General features: G+C 36.7%; 1 protein-coding gene across 1 annotated transcript in view; it reads left to right on the top strand.

The window, feature by feature from the left end:
- Positions 1-26,972, top strand: part of NSF (N-ethylmaleimide sensitive factor, vesicle fusing ATPase) — a 211,359-nt gene that overhangs the window by 100,074 nt on the left and 84,313 nt on the right. Inside the window, exons 9-13 of the mRNA XM_044001682.1 lie at positions 6,752-6,951; positions 12,062-12,227; positions 13,140-13,214; positions 13,648-13,835; positions 20,931-21,026. Of these exons, the coding sequence (XP_043857617.1) occupies positions 6,752-6,951; positions 12,062-12,227; positions 13,140-13,214; positions 13,648-13,835; positions 20,931-21,026 (725 nt within the window). The remainder of the gene's footprint in view (positions 1-6,751; positions 6,952-12,061; positions 12,228-13,139; positions 13,215-13,647; positions 13,836-20,930; positions 21,027-26,972) is intronic.

The following is a 26,972-nucleotide window of genomic DNA, read 5'->3' as shown; positions in this document are numbered from 1 at the left end:
AAAAGGTTTAGTAGACATGAGGCATACAAAAAGAAAGGTGGGGGGATGTGCATTATGAGAAGGTAGGTTAATTTCTGAGTCACAGACTGAGGAAATGAAACATTTGTGGGTGACAAGATGAGACCAAGGGTATGGCCAGCCCTTGGGATGAGTTGGAGTGATCGGGCTTTTGGAAGTTGAGAAGGTTGATAAGCTGAAAAACAGGAATATTTGAGGAGTATTTGAAGTCCTTAAGTACAGAAATTAAGTTTGGAGTAGAGAGGAAGACTGCAGCCTAAATGCCTAAGACAAGAGGAAGAATGACAAGGTTGGCAGATACCCATGTTCTAGATAGGATAATTTACCTATCTAGAGTGAACTTCAAAGAAAGGAGTGGTTAGTTATTAAGTATTAATGGAATTGGAAGGATCTGGAGATGACAGTGCTGAAGAAGAAACTGCTTTATCCCCTCTGTTTCATTGTGTCTGGAGGTCCTATGATAAGGTATAACTACTACTTGATTATTCATCATTGGCAGTGAGGTGGCACAGTGAATAGAGCACTGGGCTTGAGGTCAGGAAGTTTGTTATTTTTCAGTTTTGTCCAGCTCTTTATGACCCCATTTGGTGTTTTCTTGGGAAAATACTGGAGTGGTTTGTCATTTCCTTCTCCAACTCATTTTAAATATGAGGAAACTGAGGCAAACAGGGTTAAGTAACTTGCCCAAGGTCACACAACTAGTAAGTTTCTGAGGCCGGATTTGAACTCAGGAAGATGAGTACTCCTGACTTCAGGCCCAGCAGTCTATCCACTATGGTGCCATCTAGCTGTACCAAGAAGTCAGGAGGACATGAGTTCAAACACTTACTAGCTGTATGACCTTGGGCAAGTCAGTTAACTGCTATCTGCCTCAGTTTCTTTAAATGTAAAATGGGGATAATGACAGCATATATCTTCCAGTATTATTGCAAAGATCACATGAGATAATATTTGTAAAGCAGGTAGCACAGTTTCAGGCACATAGTAGGTCCTTAATAAATGCTTATTTCCTTTCAATTTTGCTAATAATAAATATTGTTATTAATGCTAATAATTATAGCTAGCATTTATATAGTACTTTAAGATTTACAAAGCAGCTTGCTAGTATTTTATGCTTACACCAACTCTGGGAGACAGGTACTATATCTTTTTGTTAATGCCTGAATAAAAATTGTAGCAAAAACAAATATTGCTAAAATTAATAATTACTAACACTTGTCCTTAAATGGAGTACTTCCCATATTCTTAAGTAAGTAATATTTATGAATGTAAATACTTAGCTAAACTAAATAGCCCAGGCAAAACTATTTCTCTACCTCTCCAAAGCAGACCGTGACCATCCAAAGTTCTGGGCCTCTAGAGATCTGAGAGCTCTTGACTTCTAAACAGATGTACATGTACACTTTACAATACCAGGATATAACCTATAACCCAGCAAGAGCTTGGCTAAGCTACCCAAGCATCCTAAGCTACCATAGGGGATCTTTCAAATAAAGTTTAAATTTACCTCCTCTGTCTCCAGGGAATCTTTGAATCAGGTCACAAGAAGATGAAAGGTACCTCTGCTTAGGCTGGCATGTTGTATTAGTCTGAGATGTAATGCGGCTTTCCTGAGTGGTATGGGTAACAGGGAGGAATTGAGCAAGTGAACTGGATGAAGAATCTGAACAGCTTTATAGCTTCTCCTAAGTAGGAGCTTCAGAGTATGGATTATCTTGTAAGAAATGTGAATTCCTAGATCATTTAATCATCTCAATATTCAAATGTAAGTAGAAGCTTAAATTCCAAAATTATTTTATTAACTACCATTTTGGATTATCTATTTCACTGCCACACTTGATTAGTGTAGCTAATCAGAATGTACTGTACTTCTGTCTATAACCATTATTAACAAAAAAAAATAGATAAGAAAGATAAAGTGAAAGCAGTTTTGTTTATTTGGGAGGAAATAAATGTTCTGGTAGTGCATTTGACTATACCACAAACCCACTATATTTCTTAATTATATAGGTTAGAAAGGCAGGAGAAGAGATGGGAAGGGCTTGAAAATGAAGATGAAAAGTTCAAACTTAATGTGGAAGAAGCAGGAGAAACAAGTTGAGAACAAGTGGAGAGGAATTATTTTGACTGCAGCAATTTGAATGGGGAGAGGAGGTTTGTACAACTATTAGTCTGGCTCAGGAATGCCCAAGACCTGAGAGCATAATTGGGGCATAGATCTACAAATTATTGGTAAAAATTAGTCTAATCCTAGTCTTTACTTCACCTGCCTGGATTTTAAGATCCTGTTAAAAGATTAAGATAATCAATATTGGTACATTGCTTATTTTCCTGAAATTTAAAAGTGAAAGATTAAATAAGAATCCACATGTTAAGTAACATTTCTTACCAAGATAAAAGATAAAATCAATTGAATGAGATTAATTGACTAATTTTTGTGCCTTCCAGGCATTAAGTGCCCACTTATAATTTAATTTGTGGAAGTCTTTGGTACTGACCTAAATGTAAAGATAGTCTTCCTTCTTTAACAGACCAGCTACTCGAACATTATAAAAACAAGTCCCAGTTTCATGATTGTTTATTAATAAGGTAAATACTGTTATAGAAGTAAGCATGAGGAATCTTCATCTATGCTTGAATTTATATAGTGCTTCATTTTCACACAGAGAGCACAGACCAGAGAGAAGACCAGGGTTCTCTCTCAAATGTACCATTAATTCACTGTTAACATCTTGGGCAAATAAATTCTTCAGGCCTTAGCTTCCTTATCTATAAAACTGAGACGTTGAACTTGATGATTTCTGAGATATTATGTACCTCTATGATGTGTAATGCCTATCAGTATCAAAAAGAGGGTAGCTTTTTGACAGCCCAGTACTAGTGCAGAATGCTGATCTTTTAAAAAAAAAATAAACCAAAACTTACGTTTGGATTTTTTTTTAATTATGACAGATGTTAATAAAGATGAGCATTTCTATATATAATGAAATATATAAAGAATATTTGTATATGAAACTGTTGCATAGAAACTTTTTTTTAAAAAAAAGTTTTAAATTAAATTGAACAGTAACATACTAGTCTCTTAATGCTATAATAGTCATATGTTGCTCAGACAGTACTTAATCTTGGCTTTATTTCACATTTATGAGTATATATATGCTAAATATACATATATTTATAAATATTTAAATAAATATATGACTATATTTTATTTTGGTGTTTCTATTTTTTCTTCTCAACTTTTATGATAATATCAAAAGGTAATTTATTTTTTGAAGTTACTATTCAAGTATTTAAATTTTTCTTGTTTAATTTGCATTTCTCTAAGGTATCTTAAAGTATTTTGCACATATTTAATTTAATTTGTCTATGAAAGTAATAAGCACTGACCCATGAACTCAGAGTTTCAACAACAAAAAAGAGAAATTACTTTTGCGTCAGTTATGGCATGTGTGCTTTTATGTGTGGATGGATGCATATGTGGTGTTTGCAAAGTATTTATTAATTTTTTTTGTAGGGAGTTCATTGCATTCTCTCAACCATGTGTTAGAAGGAATTAGAAAGATGTGGAATATAAATAAAATTGTTTCAGCATCTTAGTAACAAAATTTTATAAATGCAACCCAAGAGCATTCTATCTCCTATGCCAAATTTGCCAACAATAAAATTCCAATGCATTTAGAAGGCTACATTTTCATTATGCCTTACTGGAAAAAGTTTAGGATTCAAGACTTAAAAGCCAATTAAAAAATAAGATTATAAGGAAATTAAGCATCTACTATATACAAAGCATTTTTCTAAGTGCTAGGGTATTTACAAGGATAAATAAAATCATTCCTGCCTGCATGGAGCCTAGCCTAGAGTCTAGTAAGGAAGGTCAGGCATGCATAGATATCCACAATGCATAATAAGATAAATTCAAAGAACATCCTATAACAACTCCAAGAATAGAGCTGAAAGATCAGGAAAAGTTTCACAAATTAGCTATGTGAGGTGTTGTTGGAGAGGGTAGAGACCATTCTACTTGTAGAATGTGGCATTATCAAAAGCACAGAATTGGGGAAATGCTGGTTTGACTAGAACACAAGGTCATATGATTTTTTTTTGCGAGGCAATTGGGGTTAAGTGACTTGCCCAGGGTCACACAGCTAGTAAGTGTCAAGTGTCTGAGGCTGGATTTGAACTCAGGTCCTCCTGAATCCAGGGCTGGTGCTCTATCCACTGTGCCACCTAGTTACCCCAAGGTCATAAGATTTAAAGCTGGAAAGGGAACTTGGGAATCACCTGTTCTAACCTCACATTTTATAGATGAAGAAAATGAAGCTAAGAGAAAATATGACTTGTCCAGGGGGCCCAACCAGAAGTAGAGCCCAGGTGCCCTCACTCCAAACCTAGCACTCTTTCTTCTGCACCATACTGCTGCTCTTGTAGTACATGAAGGGGAGAATATGAGGTAAAGCAGAAAGGTACCTTGAGAGCCAGATCATTAGTATGTGATTAACTGTGAAATGAGTAGCAAACACTCTAAGAGATAGGAGTTCATAATAGGGGGCGAGCATTGTGGATTAGGAAAGTCTCCATGGATCAGGTGGGCCTTGAGTTGGCACTTCCAGGACATATAGGAGGAGGCACTCCAGGTTGGGGGTAGTGATCATGAGACTTGAGAACCCATTGGGAGTAGGGAAGGAAGTGGAACCTTAAAGGAGACTGCCAAGAACTGTGTAAAATCACAGAAGCTAAGGAAAGGAAAGAGGAAAGTATGCTATAGGGTGCCAAATGCTGTGGAGAGGTTTAGGTGAATGAACACCGGCTATAACCTTTCCATCTAAAAACACTTTCCATCTGGGAAAAAAACTTGAGGACAGGGATTGATTGTGTCCTTAAAACAGACGCCCTTGATATCCAGTGACGTAACTCTTTCTAGGCATGAAAAACAAACTACTACCTCAATCCTTCCTATAAGGGGAAAAGTGTAGGTTTATTGCTCTGATTTTACCTTGGAAATAAAATCTCTAGATAACCAGGGGAGAGCAAAAGGAAGAAGTTGAGACCCTTAACTGAAAGAAAATTACTCAAGTATACTAAATCTATTCCTTTAAAGGGTCAGATGCTTTCACTGGAGTTTTGTCCTCAATTAAATAGTTGGCCTTTTATTTCTTCACTGGGAGTAAAGGTAAGCAAAAACAGGTGGCCCATAGCTTTTAGCTTAAAACTTAGATTTTTCAGTAGGAGTTTTACTAGAACACTGGTAGAAGAACAAGCAGACCCAGACAAGAACTTAGATTTAAATGCACAATGTTTGTATTCCTTCCCAAAATTCAGTTTTTGATAAAAACAGTTGTAATTTGTGCCATTATTAGTAGTACTTTTATCTTTTTCACTTTAGATATATGAATTTTAAAGGTTTACATTGTAAAGTAGATGGAAACACAGTACTTGTTTTATATTAGAAGTCAGAAATTATGATTCTGGTTATAACTTGCTTTATGATCATCTTTTCAAGAAATTTGCCATTCTGTAAAATGAAGTAGACTGCATTATGTCTGTCTCTGAAGCCCCAAGATTTAATAAGAAACTACTCTGCAGCATGCTACTTTTGTGTGATGAAAGTAGAATAACCCCTCAAAACAAGGTGGAGTTAACTAAAACTGAAAGGAGGGAGAGGAGAGTTCTATGGTTGTGACTAAATGGATATATATGGTGGTTTTCTTGAAAAGTGGATCTGGCCATGAACAAAAGGACATCATGGGATCTGGTTGCTCACTCTGGATGTCATGGAATAAGTCTGCCAGGAACTGTGCTGTGTGGTTCATCAAACAATAGTGGTGGCTCTGGGGCTTTTCAGGTATTTCTTGGCGCTTGCTCCCAAATAACCCAAGCTGCACTGTATTACTATTGTGAAGTCATTTATCTGAGACATGGTCTTTCAAGTGTGTACCACTCACTCAGCATTGGGCACTAATTTAGACAGTTTGGGGAGTTACAAAGTAACTTGTCCAGTTTTCTCCACAGGACGTTATGACAGTAATGGAAAGGGGACAGGAACTCAGGAGGCCTGAATAATTTTTTTGAGTCCTTACTTTGCCAAGTTGAGTGAACTTGGGCAAAACTCTTTACTTCTATGGGCCCTAGTTTGCTCATCTACTTAATGAAGGGATTGGATTAGATGACCACTGAGTTTCCTTCCAATTCCCACATTCCACAGTTCTGCATGGATGAGGCATTCTTATAGAATGTCTTACAACCATCCACTTAACTGTATTCTATTTTCAAGTATGTGAGTGACTGAGCAATCTCTTGTTCCACAACTAGTTTGTGTCTCAGTTAAACTGCCTAAAACATAATTATCTTCCTCCTTCACTGAACAATAGTGAAAATAAAATAGTTCATGGTATTCTTATACATAGACATTTAGACCATACTGACATTTTCATGGGTAGAATTGTGTGTTCTGTAGACATAATTAAGTAAACTTTTCTACACAGTTTCATTCCATAGGCATGAACATTTTGAAGGATTAATTTCTAAATTTTCCCTACAATCAGTGTGTTTGCACTGATTTTTTTCTTTGTAACATTTGGTTTTTTTGTACAAGAATATGTTAAATAACATCACCTAGCCTGACATGAACTTGAAGGGGAAAGAAAAAATGTTTCAATGTGTTTGAATGCTTAACACAGGTTCCTTTTGAATTTTAATCCATTGATCTGGGACTTTACTGCTTCTCCTTTAGGTTGCAAACATGTGAAAGGTATTCTGTTATATGGGCCCCCAGGCTGTGGTAAGACCCTTTTGGCTCGACAGATTGGCAAGATGCTGAATGCAAGAGAGCCCAAGGTTGTCAACGGGCCAGAAATTCTTAACAAATATGTTGGAGAATCAGAAGCAAATATCCGTAAACTCTTTGCTGATGCTGAAGAAGAGCAGAGGAGGGTAATGTAAACATTAAATAATAGAAGTTAATAAAAAGTCTAGTTGTAACTTAGATTGTAAAGAAAATTAAGATATATGATTGTTATTTTTTGCATTTTGGTATAGCATGCAAATAAGATTTGTTTAGTCCATAATTTATAGATAGCTTTATCTATTAGCCATTAAGGGTATTTCCAGCATATGAACAGATAAACGTCCATGTCTTTGGCCAGTAAACAATCAGAATCCAAAGACGGATTATTACATGTGAGTAAAGTTGTAACAGGGACCTCTAGGTCTCTGCATTATAGTTTGGCACCTTACCCACAAAGTCCTGAATGTATATTTTTAAATACAGAGAAATCTAGCTCATGAGATCATGTACACATACATTTATACCACAAGGATCATATGCAGAAATTTGATAACATAAAAGTGAACTGAATCATCAATATACTGGCAAGTACTTAGACTAAGTTCAAAGAAAAACTTGATTTAGAGCTTAGAAATGAAGTTCATTTAAAACAAACAACACTTCATCCACTGACTTTAATTAATTTCATTTACTTCTTGTTCCTTATTTCAATAAGAATTAGATAATTTCAATAAGATTAATATAACTAAGAATAAAATGAATTGTTACTATTCTCCTCGTAACACTTCAAGTATTTGAAGACCATCACTAAAAGTTTCTAAACATTCTACTTTATACATGATGACCATGAGAAATCTGTTCTTCCTTTCCCAGGGCCTATATCACTTCTAGGCCTCAAGATGAGGCCACTCCTAGGGATATGAGTCAAAACAGTCATCAGCTTTGGTGGGCTGTGGTACAGGTCCTGACCACTGAAGGTTAAATCCTTAGTTCCAGGGTTTAGTTAACTTAAATTCCCAAGAAATACCAGAGCCAATAGATTTTTTTTGTTTTAATCATCTCAAGTGCTATTTAAATTTAAAACCTAGTTCATGGCCATTTTTTTTGTTTGTTTTTGTTTTTTTTAAGGAGTGGGAAAGTAACTCAAATGTTTTATAAAATCTAAATTGTTAAAAAAAAAATGTAAATTGTGAATGTTTCCATTTGGTTACATAGGTCATTTTCTTATGCTATGTCTAAATTCACATACAATTAAACATGAGAATACTAATGTTAATACTGAGTTGGTTAGTTTTTATTTTTAAAATGTTCATAAACTACAGAGAAAATGAAGAACACTTTGTATTGACTCTATTACTTATAGCTTGTTTTTTAAAAGTATATATCATATTGAACATGAAGTTCCAACACTGCTCTGCTTGTCTGTCATCTCCTGAACTTCTTTTGCTCTCTGCTTTATTTTTAAATAATTCATTGATTTTCCTTTTCTTCCTTTTTTTAGTATCACTATCACTCCTCACTATTCCCTTTTGATATCCCCCACCCCCAAAAAAGGAAAAGTCCTCCCTCATAATAAAAAAGTCGTCATATGAAACAAGCACACATTGGCTATGTCTCAAAATAGTTTCATTTTGCAATTCGTCTTTCACCTCTCCCAGGAGGTCTTCTCAAGTCATAATTCATCATTGCATTGATCCGATTTCTTAAAAATTTTATACATTTTTTTCCCTTTACTGTGTCATAGTCAATTTATGTAAATTATCCTCTTGTTTCAGCACACTTTACTCCAAGTCAATTAATTTAAACCCGACCATGTTTTTCTGTCCCTTTCATCATTCCTTATAGTGCAAAATATTCCATTATATTTATATATCATTATTTGTAAATCTATGCCACATCTGATGGGTGCTTGCTTTTCTTCCTGTTCTTTGTTATTACAAAGTGCTGGTACACATATTTTTACCCAGATGGGGCCTGGTAAAGGCTCTTTAGGTAAAAATTAATCATAACCGTTCTTTTCAGATACAACTTCTCTCATCCTATAGATTCAGAAATGGCTCAACATAACCAGCTAATGACTCCATGCAGTAGGTTGGGGGCAGGGCAGTGTTAACAGAATAAAGAAAAGCATCACCTCTGTGATTCTTGACAGTCTAGGCTGAAGGAGATGAAGAATCGCAAATAGGTCATACTGGCTAAATATAGAACAGTCTTTTCAGAAAGCTGTTGCCAGGGGCTCAATAGCATCAGATTTGTTTCTATGGGAAAAGATTTTTCAGATGGCAAGAAGAGAGCTAGAAGCCAGTGGATTGAACAGGACAGTTTTATAAGGATTTAAACCCTTCAGAAATGGCTTTATTGATGATTCAACTGTATTAATCTGTGAACATTAATTTTGACATCTTCCTAACCTAATTCTTAATGTGTTGCAATAAGTACCATATCTGTGAACTTGCTTTCTTTTGGAGTAACACACCTGTAAAAATAGAAGTTACACTGACTTCTTGGGAGAAGCATTCTGATGACAAGTCATGAGATTAGCAGGGTACTGAAAAGGTCAGAATTGTAATGAATTATATTCACAGCAGATTGCCAGGGTGATAGTTTATTTGAACACAGTATTCTCATTGTCTTTGGCTTCATGGGATACCCAGATAATTTTTGAGGTTGGATTGAGAAGGAAGCCATGATTCTTGTGGTAACATAAGGCACATTGAAAGAAAAAAAAATTAGACATGGATCCTTTTTTTGTGCTGTGCAAAATATACAGTATTGATGAAAGACATTGGATGCTATTTTTCAATGCTTTTATGTGCATAAATTTTAATGTTAACTTATGAGAGTTTTTAATTTATGGAAAATTTAAAGATTACAAGAAAGTGAACTGAACAGAAACACCTTGGCACAGTGAACAGAAATACCTTGGCACAACTGAGATTAAAGCTTCAAATTCTTCTTTCCAGTCTTTTTGCACAGGGGGATGACAAAACCTTCCAATTTAGTCTTTGAAGTTGGGAAATGAATATAATTTTTTCCAAGTGTAAATAGGTTTGCATTTCATTTACAAATATAATTGTGAAGAGAACAGCTTTGGAGAAAATAGTTTTGTTTATAAAATTTAGGGAAACTCCATCAGCAGTAAAACTTCCCAAAGCCTTTGTTGCATATATAGAGGCAGCCTTGTGTACAGAGCATTAAAATAGAAAGAATACAGGAGTAAACCCTGGGGCAGCTAGGTGGTGCAGTGGATAGAGCACTGGCCCTGGAGTCAGGAGTACCTGAGTTCAAATCTGGCCTCAGACATTTAACACTTACTAGCTGTGTGACCCTGGGCAAGTCACTTAACCCCAATTGCCTCACTAAAAAAAAAAAAAAAAAGTTGAAAACCCTGAATTCAAACCTTAGCCCTTCTACTTAGTGTTTGTGTGACCTTGGGCAAGTCATTCAATCTCCCCAGGCCTTAGTTTCTTCATCTGTAAAAGCAGAGGGTTGGCTTAATTATCTCTAAGGCCCTTTCCAGCTCTAAACCCTATGAATACCAAGAAAACCTTACATATAACACTGAGGACTACCAACCTGAAGAATAACAACAGAACAACTCCTGTGGATTGTATGATCCATTATTGTATAAAATTAATTGCCTAGAGTCTGGTTATTTTTAAGGCTCATATTAATGTCTTTCAGGCCATAAAGTTTTAGACTGAAACTCCTCCTACCTATGTAGTAGTTTCATCAGTATCACCTTTTCCCAATCCTCTTCCCTGTGCTTCCTTACTAGACACCCCACAAGCTTCTGTTTGGCTTCTGTCCCAGAGTCTGGCCCATTTTTATTCTTGCAACTCTACTGGACAGATCATACATTCTTGTAATCTCTTTTATTCACTGTACATAGACTTTGAGATCTCTCTTCCTTTTTGTCCAGTCTTTTATTTCTTGATCTCTAGAGGACTTTTCCAATTGGGTGTTCTACTGACACAAACTTTATCATTTCTCTTAATCCTTCATTTCCCTTAAATCCATCATCCTGGGTATGAACAATCAATTTGTCACCTAAGCCTGTCAGTCTAAGGTTGATATTTGGTACCCTTTTATCTTTTTTTTTTCCACGTATAGACAGTATTAAAATCAAACCTGCTCTGGAACCAGCCAGCTGTATAATTCACTAACCAGACTGTTCTACCTTCTCGACAGCCTACCCTGCCCACCTTGGGGATCCTCCCTTGTCCCCCACCCTGATGCTTTGCAGCTCCCTTTGATATTTTGTCTTCCCAGTCAGGAACTCTCTGCAAGTAGGAACCATCTTATTTTCCTTGTTTTTGTATCACAGCATTTAGCACGTTGCCTGGTTCATAGTATGCACTTAATAAACGCTCTATTTAATCTATGAAGACACGACACTTCTCCTTTTCAATCATCACCACTTCCAGAAATGTTATTCAGGTGTAATTTAATATCACATTTAATACTGTCACCTTTGTCTCACTGACTTGAACCTCTCTCCCTACTGATCTCACTTGTGTGTTATTAAAACCATTTTCTATATGTGCATTAGAAGTTCAATCATCCCTCTATTCCAAATCTTTCAACAGTTTCCTCTGTAACAAGCACAAAATCCTCACTGAACGTTTCAGAGGTCCCTACCAGCTAGATCTACCCTGGCAGTATTCTAATTTATACTCCAAATTACTTAGTGAAATCTATTAGTCATTTATGGATCCCAGTTGTCTCTGAACTTCACTCAAGTGGTTCCACATACCTTTTTCTTGTTTGTTTGTTTGTTTTTTGGGTGAGGCAGTTGGGGTTAAGTGACTTGCCCAGGGTCACACAGCTAGTAAGTGTCAAGTGTCTGAGGCCACATTGGAACTCAGGTCCGCCTGACTGCAGGGCTGGTGCTCTATCCACTGCGCCACCTAGCTGCCCCCACATATCTTTTTCTATTAAATTATGTCTCTTACATCCATTTAGTTTCAGTTTGTATTCCACATAATTTATTCATAATTTATCCTGTCCCTGTAGTACCCTCATTTAATTTTTTTGTACTTAAAACAACAACAACATTTATGTTGGTTAAAATACTCATGTTTCCTTTCTTCTCCTTTAGATTGTTAGCTACTTAAGGGCAGGGACCATGCATACACTAAGATTGCTTACTCTATGTCTGTAGGCAGTCAAGAGAATATAGTTGGATTCATTATTTTGTAGTATTTGTAGTATTTAGTGATAACATGCAACTTGGTTCTTTTCCTATCACAATAGCTTGGAGCTAACAGTGGTTTGCACATCATCATCTTTGATGAAATTGATGCCATCTGCAAGCAGAGAGGGAGCATGGCTGGAAGCACGGGAGTTCATGACACTGTTGTCAACCAGCTATTGTCTAAAATTGATGGTGTGGAGCAGCTAAACAACATCTTAGTCATTGGTATGTTCAAATAAATCTTTTAAAAAACATGCATCAAGGGCATCTTGGTGGTGCAGTGGATAAAGCATGGGCCCTGGATTCAGGAGGACCTAAGTTCAAATTCGGCCTCAGACACTTGACACTTAACTAACTGTGTGACCTTGGGCAAGTCACTTAACCCTCATTGCCCTGCAAAAAACAAAAACAAAACAAAACATGCATCAGGAAGGATCTAAATTGAGATGGGGTGGGTGGGTGCATACATACACACATGTTAATGGAAAATCTTCATTTGTTTAAAAGTGCTAAACATCCTTGAAAAATCTAATGATTGTATTCATGTCTAATCTCAATGGGAATATAAAGAATGGAAATTTAATTTTAGGATGGAGTTGTGTGTTTAAGTAAGTGGCCACCCCATGGAGTGGCTTGTATAATTTTAAGAGAGGTGATGGAAAAAACCTACTCTTGGAACACTTGAAACATTTAAAAAGTTTTAGGTGAAAAAGAGAAAATCTAAAAATTAATAATAATGGTGCATTGGTTTGTATAATATATGGTAAAGGGAAAAACAAGGTATCCAGGCATTTGCTCTGAAATTGAGGGAAGGCCCTAGAAGTCTAGCACTGTCAGTTTAGGAAGTGCTTTGTGGAGTTGTTTGGAATTTTTAGTGGGGTGTAGAATTGTTTACAAACATCTCTAGGTTCCTGCTCTTGCTCTAATTGATGGGGTGGGGGGTGGTAATTTTAAGCTGTAGTCACTTCACGAAGTGCTCAAGGCTTTTAAAGCTTTTGTTTTTTATTTGACATTTGTAAAAGGTACTTTTCACTTTTCAGGAGAATATAGTTCTTAAGGCATTAGGAAAAGAATTTGTATATTAACTTCACATCTCTGATAACTTGTCTATGTATTTACTTTCACTTATGTGCCCAGGAATGACCAACAGACCTGATCTGATAGACGAGGCTCTTCTTCGACCTGGTAGACTGGAGGTTAAAATGGAAATAGGTAAGTAGATCCATCACTAATCATTAGTTTCTAGATCATTAGTCGTAGCAGTGTAGGATTCTCTATTGCTTAATATGTTAGTAGGAGCTACATCTTATGATAATCATGTGTTTACACGCTTGAAAGAAAAGATGTGTATTAGGATCACTCCATTTATAGTGACCTAGAGACTAGACAGCTAACCCCCTTCCTTTTGTATGTGATTTGTGTATGTTGGGACTTGTGATTTTGTTGCTCTAGGGAATTCCTGATGAGGAAATTACCTCTGCTAATACAAATCATCTCAGTTGCCTGGAGCATTTAAAGGTTAAGTGATTTCTCCCAGGTCACAGAGCTTGTGTGGGTCAAATCTGGGGCTTAAAACCAGACTTTGTAGCTCTGTGGCTGGTTTCCTATCCACTGTGCCTCTCACCTGGTCATTTTCAACTTTCAGGTTTGCCGGATGAAAAAGGTCGGCTGCAGATTCTTCACATCCACACAGCAAGGATGAGAGGGCATCAGCTATTAGCTGCAGATGTGGATATTAAGGAACTGGCTGTGGAGACCAAGAACTTCAGTGGTGCTGAATTAGAGGGTCTGGTTCGAGCTGCACAATCCACTGCGATGAATAGACACATTAAGGTCAGTAACTCCGACCACATACAGCAGGGATCAGCAGCCTTACAAAAGGGGTATGTTCTTTTGGGTGTGCCAGGGAGTAGAATGGTACTTATTGCATTTTGACCCCTGTTTGAGGTGGAGATTAGTGGGTATAGAGTAAGCTTAGGTTTTATTAATAGGAACGTGTTTTGTAGGACAAAGAAAGTGGTAATCCTGCTATATTCTGTCCTGCATCTGAGTGTCATGTTTTTGAAAGGACATTGACAAAGTGGAGTACAGCCAGGATGGTGAGAGGACTGGGGACCATGCCATGCAGTGGTTTGGTGAAGGAGCTGCGGTCATTTAGCTTCATCAAGAGAAGATACAGGGAGAATAGAATATCTGCCTTCAAGTGTTGGAATGGCTTTCATGTGGAAGATAGCTTAGATCTGTTCTGTTCAGCCCCTTGGGAGAGAACTAGGAGAATTTTGTGGAAGTTTCAGAGGCAAATTTCACTCAGCGCACAGAATTGCCACAGTTCAGAAGCACAGTAAGCTACCTCATTGGATAGTGTGTTGGCTATCACTAGTAGTATTTAGGAGGAGGCTGCACGGCCACTGGTCAGAGACCTTGTGGAGGAAAATCCCCTTCAGCTGTAGATTGGACTAAATAACCTCTGTGGTCTCTTTAAGCTCTGGGATTATATGATTTCTCATTTCTGGATTTGAGACACTAGTCTAGGAACCTGATCCTGAGTCCTGATTTTTCCCTTTGTTTGACTTGTTCAGATTACTTCTTTAAATTGTCTTAAATGTTCTAGACCTTGGAATGTTCTTCAGCTTTTATTAACCCCTCAATACTTTGAGAGTTCCATATTGATTATGTTATGGTTCGGGTGTTTGTAGGGCCCATATAAGAGGAGATAGAATATAAAGAAATTAAAATATAATATGATATCAGATCAGGAATTAGACATCATGAATGAAGGTATAAGTTTTGTTGTCATCTGCAAATAGGTGATGGATGAAACAGCACCTATAAATTCCTTATGTGAAGATGAAGGTAAAAAAGAGTAGGGGTGCTAAGGATTTAATTATGTAGAATATTGATAGTTAAAGAACTAGGAAGAAGAGTGACTTGGCACAGGCTATTTCCTTCTGTTTTACATCGAGCTACAAATTATATGTTCATAAAAATGGGTCTTTTTTCCAGGAACATGGCCTAGGTTAATCCCTGTGCTAAAAATGAGCAGTGAAGGGGAATTAAAAGATGCAATGTTAGATGGACAATATTTAGACCTAGAATGACTGAGAAGTTTTTATGCTGCATATATTTATTTTTATCTGAAGTTGGAGAGAAAAGCTAGCTTTTGTGCTGGATTAGAAAGAGGATGGGATTTGGAAACAGATTGGGTTTAAATCCCAGTTCTGCCATTTGAGTATGATATTGAACCAGTTGCCTTTGCCTTTCCGGGCCTCAATTTTCTTACCTGTAAAATGAGAGAATTGTGCTGGATGATCTTTTTTTTTTTTAGTGAGGCAATTGGGGTTAAGTGACTTGCCCAGGGTCACACAGCTAGTAAGTGTTAAGTGTCTGAGGCCAGATTTGAACTCAAGCATTCCTGACTCCAGTCACTCCTGCTCTATCCACTGCACCACCTAGCTGCCCCTTGGATGATCTTTAAAGTCCCTTCCATATCTAAATCTTTAGTCACATATCAGCAATACAGATAAGTGGCAGGATTTGGATGAGGGGTGGCAGCCACAACTGATCCATTATGTAGCACATTATAGAACATAGTAGAAAATGGGGATGTTTGTTGAGAACTAATTGGTTCTGCTCTTAGAATGCCAGGGAAGTTAATTTTTTAATCTATTGGAGATGGGAAGACTACTTTTTTTGTTACAAATAAATTCTGGGGTTTTGTAGGTACACCACGGCTTGAGTGCTGGGCTTGTTGGGGTAAGAAAGACTTGAATTCAAATCTTGCTTCTAACATTTAGTAACTGTGTGATCCTGGGCAAGTCACTTAACTCCTATATGACTTGTACACTTAAGATTTGTCTGAGTCCTAGATAGGTTATGATCATCTGTACCACCCATGGTAATTCCCTCATGCTGATAAAATCAAAGACCATTCAAGGATTGAGTGTAAACTTTGGTGTATGTTTGCCATCTCAGTATCTACAACACACCATTTTAATGCCTGCAATACAGTATTTCACTGCTTAACCACATTTCTATTTTTTCAGCTAGGTGCACCAGAAGTTTAGACAGTTTATGGAGAAAGGTGAATTCTATTTTGAGCTTTGAGAACTCACTCATTTTCTTAGACCCAAATCATCATTTTCTAAATGGGGAAATAGAAGGGAAACCTTGAAAACTGTCCTTCCCCTACTACATCAGAGGTTCTTAACCTTTCTTGTGTCATGAACTCCTTTGGCAATTTGGGAAAGCTTATGGACCCAATCTTAGAAGTATGTTTTGTTTTTGTTTGTTTGGTTTTTTGCAAGGCAATGAGGGTTAAGTGACTTGCCCAGGGTCACACAGCTAGTAAGTGTCAGGTATCTGAAGTCAAATTTGAACGCAGATCCTCTTGAATCCAGGGCTGGTGCTCTATCCACTGCACCACCTAGCTGCCCCCTAGAAGCATGTTTTTAAATGAATAAAACAAAATACAAAAGAAACCAATTACATTGAAATAGTTATCACCTTTTTAAAAAACCTAATTCATGGATCTCAGATTAAGAACCCTTGCACTAATTGACTTTTTTAAATGTAATAACCTTTAATAAACACAAACATTTCAGTATACAAAGAATAAAGAAAGAGAAACATTATGTTGGCTTTTTAATCTCAGTCTATAAAAATAACTAGTGGGGGCAGCTGGGTGGCACAGTGGATAAAGCACTGTCCCTGGATTCAGGAGGACCTGAGTTCAAATTTGGCCTCAGACCCATGACACTTACTAGCTGCGTGACCCTGGGCAAATCACTTAACTCTCGTTGCCCCACAAAAACGAAAATAAAACCAGCAACAACAAAGCCTAGTGGTTTCACTCACAGCCACTAAGATATATGTAGCAATCCATTTATATTGTTTTTAGTCTATTGTCTATTGATTTTAGTCTACCAGTTTTGATTTTTCCGTTGTATATCCTGAATTTTTAGTGGTTGTAATCCTGCCCTAAAAATATCCAAGCAAACTATTTGTTGATGAAAAGAACATGCCTTTTATTAGACAGAAATTTGATGTGCTTTTTATTAATATTACCTTTTTTGAGCTGATAACAGTAGCAGCTGGCTATTTTTCAGCATCTGAACTTCTTGTATTGATTTTTCTGCTGAGTTATACTTTGTTCCCAAGTTTTATTAGTGCAAAACTGTAATTTTAATGATCATTATAGAACTTATTTTCCAGTTTTTCCAATGTGGGGGCGGTGCAAGTAGGTAAGAGTGAAAATTTATTTTCTCATGTGATTCAGGGAACCTTTTATTCAGAGTTTTGAGGTGCTACAGGTTTTGTGATTAACATTCCATTATACTTGATAACTGCAGGCCTGTGTTGAAATATTGTTTTAAAATAGTAGATCAATATATTAAAATTGGTTTACCAACAGATTTTGCTCAATATTGATGCTTATAAAATATATTTCTAAGAATTTATTTTTCCCTGAGAAGCAGTATGGTACATTGAATAGAAAACTGGCTTCAGAATCAGGAAGACCTGGATTCAAGTCCCATTTCTATGACCCTGGGAAATTCATTTAACCTCTTAGTTCTCTAGGACATTAAGTTCCAGAACAGATGCTCTTCATTGTTAGAAGGAATTTTATCATTGGGAATTTCCAAAACCAATGAAATCCCAGTCCCATCCCCTCCCTCCCACAGTCTTTCTCTTTCTCCTGTCTCTCCCTTTTTCCTCTCTCTTTTTTCCCCCTCTCTTCTCTTTCCTTTCTCCCAATTTAGTCTCTCTCTACCCTCCACATACAAATCAACTGCTTTCCTTAGTTTTTTCCTTAATTGCTATATCATTAATCTCTCTCAGTTGAAAGAAGTACATTTACTCTAGTTAAAGCTTCCATTTGCTATAGGTCTGTAGTTTCATCTTTACTGAACATAGCTGTTGTAGTAAATGGCTTTTTATTCCAATATCCATACCAAATTCAATTTGGAAGCTGTCTTTTTAGAATTGGCATATGGCTTCATATCATCTGTGCTGAACAAGTGCTTGAGAGAGTCCTTGGTTCTCATTTTGTAGAACATGAACTGGGCCTTGTAGTTAATTTTTACAAAATTCTAGGCATTGGGTCTTTATCAGTCCACATTTATGACAAAGTATCATAACCAAAGTTCATATGACATTTTGTTACATATTTCACAGAAAAACTATTCATGTAAATATGGAAGATTACTAAGCCAAATGATTTATACCTCAAACTTTTATAAGGAAACAATACATACCAGCAGCTCACTAGCCCCACTACCAAAAAAAAAGTTAAAGCCCTAGACAGTGAAATCAGAGTTCCTAGCTGTATTCACAGTTTGACTACCCCAGCAAGATTTCCAGATTGAAAGAAAGATTTTGGGGGTTTTTTTGTTGTTGTTGTTATTGGTGAATCTGATTAAGGTCACTTGGTTGCCCTTAATTTAAGAGAAGTGATAAGGACTATGAAATGTCAGATATAAAAGGTTATGGAGTTTATGAGTGACCATTTGATATTTGATAGTGTTGAAATACAAGTTTTATTAGCTACTACAGGTGTCACTTGAAAGGTACGGCCCTTTCTTCTGTATTCTTTAGCTGCTATAAATACAACATAGTAAAACCTCACTAACTAAGGGAAATTGTATTTTTTAAATCCTGAATTGTAGGACTTAGGTTCCAGCCCTCCCTCTTAGCCATGTGACAGTAATCCATCAGGGCTCCAGACCTTTCTCTGCAAGCCTAGGAGACAGGAGAGGTGCTGATCTACATACATCTAACTGCACTTAGGAGAACTAGTTGCTTACACTAATACAATCATAGTTCTGGACTTGTGCTCCTGCTCCCAACTCAGTGTTCACAATTAGGGGGCTTTTGATGACTTATTTTTAAGAATAGATATGAGAGATTTGTAGTGTGTGTGTGTGTGTGTGTGTGTGTGTGTGTGTGTGTGTGTAGTTAGATGAATGGATAGATAGATACATGTGTATAATGGTAAACTTCCCAATGTATTGAATACTAAAGGAAAAATCAGATTTTTTGTAACATACAAACATTCCTTTAGGCATTGTTCACATGACTAATTTGGTCAGTAAATTCTTAATCGTGACTTAAAGGTGAATTCCAAGCTAGCCCCTGTCCAAGTCATCACCTGTTCGGTGGAATCTAAACGAGTTTTATTGCACATGTAAGTGGATTAAGGCAGATGAAATTTTCCTTCAAACTGTCATTTGAATTTGGTTTTCTTATAAGTATAAAACAAAATGCAAACTGTCAGAATAAAGACACAGAACAATAGAAGAGAAGCCTCATTAAAGCTAATAGAATGCTGTGAATGATCTATGACAGTATAATTTTATTTAATCCAGGTAAATTTCTGTGATATCCCTGTGTACTACTCATGTGGAGATGTGGAACTCAACCACAAGTTGGCTAAAACCACATGTTGGCTTAAACCACGTGGCTAAAAAGGAGAGTATTTGGCAGCTCAAAGGAGAGGCCCAAATAGGAGAGAGATGAATAAAGCTTTACCCAAGAAAAAAGCACTTTGCTCCATTTTGGTCATAATTACTGTGGTGATAGACTTGACTTATTTTTTTCCATTTAAAGTTACTGAAAAAAGACACGTATAATTTTTTTTTTGGAGGGGATAGTTCAAGGTGATAGATTTTATTTTGTTTTTTTGTGGAGAAATATGTCTTCAATTTAGTAATAGGCATCAGTAGGATTAACTTAACAAAGATTAGTTTTACAGCCAGATTTGTTTAAGCAAATTTACTCTTTTGAAGTATGGGATATCAGTGTCTTGTTCCCTTTACTGTTGAAAGATAACTCTGTTAATGCTGGAGAATATTTTCATACTTCCTTTAGCCTAGAAAATTCATTGTTCTAGCTGCTGCTGAGAGAGATCCTAGTCACGGGGGCAGCTAGGTGGCGCAGTGGATTCAGGAGGACCTGAGTTCAAATCCAGCCTCAGACACTTGACACTTAACTAGCTGTGGGACCCTGGGCAAGTTACTTAACCCTCATTGCCCTGCAAAAAAAAAAAAAAAAAAAGAGAAAGAGATCCTAGTCACAAATGTGGATAGTACATTTTAGTGCATTTCTCTTCTTCTCTAAGAGCAAGTATATGTGAAATCAGGCCATTTAGCTCCCAAGTATCAATTGTGGTAAATAGAACCTTTGGAACTAGGTATGCAGACAGTACCAAATGAGACAACCCACTGAGAATGATAGAAGACTGAAATTGTGGCTCTTCTCTAGATTCATCATAAGCACCATGAGACCCTAAACCTTATCTCATGTTAAATTTCAGTACTGTCAGATACACTGGGCCTGCAGGAATAGGTGTGCTGGTAGTGAATTGTGCCTTCAAAATTGTGAAAATGCCATTCTGTTTAGAACCTCTGTGTGTGGATCATAACCTTAATAGCACTTTCAGTTCTTACACTTAGATAAATCCTAGATTGTGCTGGTAGTGCCATCAATGTGACTATCATCATTATAATTCCCAAGAAAGAAAATGACGGCTTTTACTGATAAAAGGTCAGGTTTTGTTTGTTGCAAGATGTATTTATTAACTTTTTCCAGCTTTAATTCTTGTTTTGCAATTACTACTATGACTTTAATTCCTACATTAGAATGATAATTTTTTAAGATTACATTTAGTGGATAGAAATAACTAGGAAGATATAAGCAGATATTTTAAGTGATTTGAAAGGTTTGATAAGCCATGTCAAGACAGTTCTGCAGTTCTTAGAAACATAATGACTCAGTTAAAAGGAAATTCAGTTTTTAAAGCCTAAAAGGTTTGATTGATATCTCATTAAACTTTATATAAAAACTATAAATCCTTTGATGTTACTTTGCTAAATAGATAACTCTCAATCCTAAACTGAAAACCTTTCACTTTTTTTTTTCCATTTTAACTAGGCCAGCACTAAAGTAGAAGTGGATATGGAAAAAGCAGAGAGCCTACAAGTGACAAGAGGAGACTTCTTTGCTTCTCTGGAAAATGATATCAAACCAGTGAGTATGCCTTCTAAACTATAGAAACAATAACATGATCCAGTAGAAAAAATAAGTGTTTCTTGAATCAACATGTTTTTTAAAGATGGTATTCCTTTTGTACACAGCAAATTTCATAGAACCATAGACTCAGAATTGGAAGGGAATTTAGAGATTATCTCAAACCTCGCACTCAGTGTTAGAACGTCCTCTATTATATTCTCTAAAGGTGATTGTCCATCCTTTGTTGGAAAACTTCTCATGACAAGTAACACTATTTTCGACGGTTTTAATTGTTAGAAAGTTCTTCCTTGTTGAATTAAAATTCTTCTCTATTTAAACTTCCATCCATTGATCCCAAATCTGCCTAAATAAATCCAGAACTTCTTTTTTATGTGTCCTTCAGATATTGAAGGGAATGATACTGTCTTCCTTAAGTGTTTACAAAGCTAAGTATTCTAAACTAAGGAAGGAATGCTTTATCTGACAGTTTGCAGACTTGTTACTTTTCCCTGGACTATATAAATCTCATTCTTAAAACATGGCTCCCAGAGCTAAATGCAGTCCTTCCAATGTGGTCTGATTGGAATCCAGCACAGAGTCCTGTCATCTTCCATATTCTGGACAGCAAAATTACAAACCCTTTACAACATGACTCCAGCCTCCTTGTCATTTCTCATCCTACATTACTTTCCTCTGCATACTTGGTGGTCTAGTCCCACTTGTTTCCTGACTATTTTTCATCCACGACAGTCTATCTTCCATCCCCATGCTTCTGTACAGGCATTTCCCCCATGCCTAGAACACACTTCCTGCTCTCCTCCTCTACTTTCTTAGAACCCCTAATTTCCTTCAAATTTCAGTTCAGGCACTACCTCATGTGAACCCTTTCCTGATCCCTCCAAATGCTAGTGCCACTTCCCACCACCAGCTTACTTGTATTTATAGTGTATATTTTGTATGTATAATTATATATATCCTTGGTATCTCCAGCAATGGAATGTAAGTTCTTTAATCACAGAGACAGTTTTATTTTTTATTTGTATCCCCAGCATAGTAGCTGGCATAAAGGTGATGCTTAATAATAAATACTTGATGATTGATTGAATTCTTAAAGATCAAAAGAATATCAATTCAGGTTCTCTTTTATAATTACGAGGGTAATGTTTTTGTATGTACAATGCTTTATGGTTTATTTATAAACATCAATGAAAAGTTGAATAATTTTCAACTTTTAATATTATTGAAAATTATTTCATTTTACAAACACCTTCTAGTCTACATATTGATTTTTAAAATCTATCTATCTATCTATCTATATTATCAACTGAAGCAACTTTAGGGAAAAACTTTACTAAACATTAAACTATTTTTATATCACTTCAAATTTTGTTTTCTTATGCATATATTTCATGCAAACATGCCTATTTATCATTATAGTACACTCCATACAGTTTCTCTTTTAGTACACATATACTTTATTATTTCTATCAAATTTTTATTATGGACTAAAAAAATATTAAAAAATGAACATTTCCATACACTAAGGCTAGAAAATGGTGATTGTACATGAAACTGCTAATCCACTACATAATAACTTTTTTCTTTTAGTATACGTGAAATTTATGGGGTACTACTACCATTGTCCTACTTTTAGTCTTCTTTGTGTATTTTTAAAATATTTCAATGATAATCTACTTTTTTCTCTTTCTCCCCCACCTTTTTTTTTGTATCACTAGCCTACATCTGCCCCCAAATAAAAGGCCTTTGTAATACATATCTAATCAAGCAAATAAATTTATAGAAATGTATTTATTCTGTGCTTGCAGTCTGTCTTTACCAAGCAGTGCGAAGTATGCTCTTATCATTCATCTTCTGGAGTAATGATTAGTCATATTATTAAGAGTTATTGAATCTTCCCAAATTATTTTCCTTTACAACATTGTGGTCATTTTAGTTTTCTTAATTCTGCTCACTTTGTATTCAGTCATTTCAGTCATGTTTGTCTCTTTGTAAACCCATTTGGCGTTTTCTTGGCAAAGATACTGGAGTAGTTTGCTATTTCTTTCTCCAGATCATTTTACAGACAAAGAAACTGAGGCAAACTTGGTTAAGTGCCCAGGGTCACACAGCTAGTAAGTGTCTGAGGCCAGATTTGCACTCAGGAAGATGAATCTTCTAGACTCCAGGCCTAGCATTCTATTCACTGTGCCACCTCGCTATCCTCTTGCTCACTTTACTCTGCATCAGTTCACACAAGTTTTCCCAAGTTTCTTTGAATGTAGCCCTTTGACCATTTCTTAGAGCACAGTCTTAACACAATACTTTCATATACCATAATTCATTTATTCCCCAATTGATGGGGAATAACTTCTTAGTTACCTCAAAAATACTCCTCTAAGTATTTTTTGTATATTTGAGTCCTTTTCCTCTTTCTTTGATCTTTTTGCTTAATGTATCACTGGGTTAAAAGGTATTTAAAGCATGATGACATTTGGGATATAGTTCTAAATTGCTTTCCAGAATGGTTGAACCAGTTCACAGGTCAGTCAGAAGTCCTTTATCAGACCTCTCCTTCCTCAAGATACTCTTTATTCGTCATCTTTACCAATCTAACAGGTGTGAAGTGGAACCTTAGAGTTGTTTAAATTACCTGTCTCTTTTTTTTCATATTTTTGCTGATAGCTTGTATTTCTTCAATTAAGAAATGTCTGTTCACCCGCTTTAATAACTTATCTATGGACATAGATAAGTTCAATCTTATGTATTCAAATTTTCTATGACCTTATCTCTCCCTTGTTTGGTCAAAAATTTTCCCCATGCATAGCTGCAAAAAGTTGCTTCCATTCTCCAGTAATTTATTGATATTAGAATCAGTTATATACAGTTCTTATATTCATTTGGAGGTTATTATTGTATATAATGTGAAGTGTTGACCTAAACCCAAATGGCTTCTGATTTCTCTTAGCAGTCTTAGTTAAAATTATGATGTCTTTCTCCAGTAGTTGGAGCCTCTGGCTTTGTTGAACACTATACTGCTGTGTTCCATTGCTTTTGCATATTGTGTACCTAATCTGTTCCTTTAATAAACTTTTCTATTTTTTAACCAGTGCCAATTGTTTTTCTGATTATTGCATTATAATACAGTTTGAGATCTGATACTGCTAGACTCTTTTCCTTTCTACTTTAACTTTCTACTTCTACTTTAATTATTTCCCTTGAGATCCTTGACATTGTGCTGCACCAGATGAATTTTATTGTAATTTTGTCTAGAAATTCTAGAAAGTAGTTGTAATTCTAAAAAGTAATCCTTGAGTCTTTTAATTGCTATGCCACAAGTTTGTAAATTAATTTACACGATATTGTCATTATGGTGTTAGAGGGAATTACTTTTGTTTGGTGTTTTCTCTTGTTTACTTACATATTCAACCTTAGTTCTTGGTTTGGGCTTTGGTACTTGGATCCAGCCCTATTGGGTGGGTTGGGAGAGTCTTGTTTGGTCCTGTCCCTGCTTCAGTCAGTCTGGATGCCGCTGCCACTGCTGAAGCTGGACAGGGAGGCTGGTATTTGACCCCACCCTCAGCCTCAGTTCCTAACTTCTATCTTAATTTCCTGGTTGCCCAGACTTCAGAACTCAGTGGCTTCAGATCTCTACCAGTCTTTTTCTCCTTCTATTTGCTCAATTCTCATGCGGACCTGATTCCATCCTCTGCTGTGGCTTTAAAAGCCTAAAGTAGGATATTGGAGATCATGTTGGTCTCAGGCCTCTTAAACTACCTTCCTGAGGCTGGTGCTCAGCTGCTAAATTTGCCTTGTCTCCTGTTCTGGCTCCCAGTGCTCTGAAGAGTGTGCAACCAGACCACCTTCCTCTGTGTAGGAGGGCAATTCTGTCCTTGCTTGTGTTCCCAGGATCTGGCTCCAGGCACACAATTACTAGAGCTGATGCTGCTTTGTGATGACCATGTTTAGAGTGCTGGATGACTTTAGATCCATTTGCAGGAGTTTATACTCCTTTCCTTTCCTCATCTCTGCCAGCTTCTAGCCCCTTGAGTTGGAGCTAGCTTCCCCTCTCCTTGCCTCGGCTGCTTCTGCATTTACCTGATCTGACTTTGACTTCTCTAGCTGAGTACTTTGGCTTCTCTAGCTGAGTCCTTCTATCTCACCCCCACCTCCTTCTGGCCATCTTTCTGTGTAATTCTGGACCAAATTGACTTCCATTTCTTTTTGAATTTCTTCACCATTGGTTTTTCTTGGACTGTTTTCAGTTTATGTGGGAGAGCTGGGCTTTTTATGATGATATCTTAACCAGAATTCTATACATAAATTTTAACACAGTTAATCATTTACATTTTGAAAATGAAAAATGCCTCAATAATTGGCTAGATAGAGATGAAGAAGTGATCAACTAACACTTGAATGGGTTTGAAGAAGATAGAGAAGATAGAGGAAACAGGAAAACAAAGACTGATATACATTCATACCTTCTTAAGGGGAAACCCAGCTTCCTGGTTAAGGCATTATCAAAGTGCATAACTGTGGTTTGGGAAGATTCTGCCCTCTGGGGCCAAACTGAGCAAACCTAATAATCTTTCCCACATGACAGCCTTTCAGATACTTAAAGATAGTTTTATCCTGCCTCCTCCCACCCAAGTCTGGTGTTCTTTAGGCTATGGGTCCATAATTCCTTTAGTCCATCCATATCATATGACATTAAGAAAGGGAAAGATTTCAGCAATGAAAGATATAAAGGTAAATATATTGCAGGAATGGGGAATGGACAAAATTCTTGTTTGACTGCAATACAAATTCATGAAGAGGAGGAATATTAAATAATATAGAGAAATAGTTTGAAGCCAGATGATGGGAAGCTTTAAATCCATTCTCTGATATATTTTGCCTGCTAGGTCTTGGGGAGCTACTGAATGTTTTTGTGCTAAGGAGTTACCTGATCAAACCTGTACATTAGCAAAATCACTTTGCAGAAGTCTAAAGGATGCAAAGAAGAGGGGAGATTAGAACTAAGGAGCTTACATTTATATGAGGCTTTTCACAAGAGTTCAGGTGAGAGGTGAGGCCCCACAAAATCCAACTTTGATACTCATTTGGGGCTCGGAGCTAACCATAAGCTCCAGAGGACTGTGATGATAGAGGGTCATAAACTGGCAGGCCTTGTATGCTGGAAAGGCTTCAAGCATGGTCCGAACAACACACCAGATTGGTTTTCAGAGGACCCCTGAAACCAAGGGGCTCCTCAGGTATTAGATGCAGCAAGCATATGTACTACTCAGCAATAATCCATCCACCATCATCCTTTTGGTTATTACTGTAGAACAATACATTTGCATAGACATTCAAGGACACCTGAAGCTGAAACTTTCTCCTCTTTTCTCTTTAGAGCTTTGTTTTCCTGATATCACTGAGTTACATTTCTAATGGGTTGCTGCCCTTGGGGGTATTTTTCTGATTCTCTGTACAGAGCTTGGACTTAATAGAAAATACAAATACAATACAAAATGGCTTTCAATCCTATGTGGGTTCCTTTAATGTGTGAAGTGACTAGCTAATTGGTGGAAGAGGGGACAGAGGGTGCTAAGAATCAGATGGTTTTTAGACCGACTTTAACCTTTAATATAAAGTGGTGCCATAGTGCATAGGCCTGGAGTCAGGAAGACTCTCCTCTATGAGTTTAAATGTGGCTTCAGACACTTACTAGCTGTGTGACCCTGGACAAGTCATTTAACACTGTTTGCCTCAGTTTCCTTATCTGTAAAATGAGTTGTAGAAGGAAATGGCAAACCACCACTCCAGTACCTTTGTCAAGAAAATCCCAAATGGGATCACAAAGAGACATGAATGAAAAACAACTTAACAACAACAACAAAACCCAACCCAGACTTTCAGGAATCTGAATGTGAGGTCCATGTCCGCTGTCTGGGTGGACATACTGCTGGAGAGTCTGAATGATAT

This window comes from Dromiciops gliroides, chromosome 4, assembly GCF_019393635.1.
Source record: "Dromiciops gliroides isolate mDroGli1 chromosome 4, mDroGli1.pri, whole genome shotgun sequence".
NCBI lineage: Eukaryota > Metazoa > Chordata > Mammalia > Microbiotheria > Microbiotheriidae > Dromiciops > Dromiciops gliroides.
This window is presented reverse-complemented; position numbering and strand designations above follow the sequence as displayed.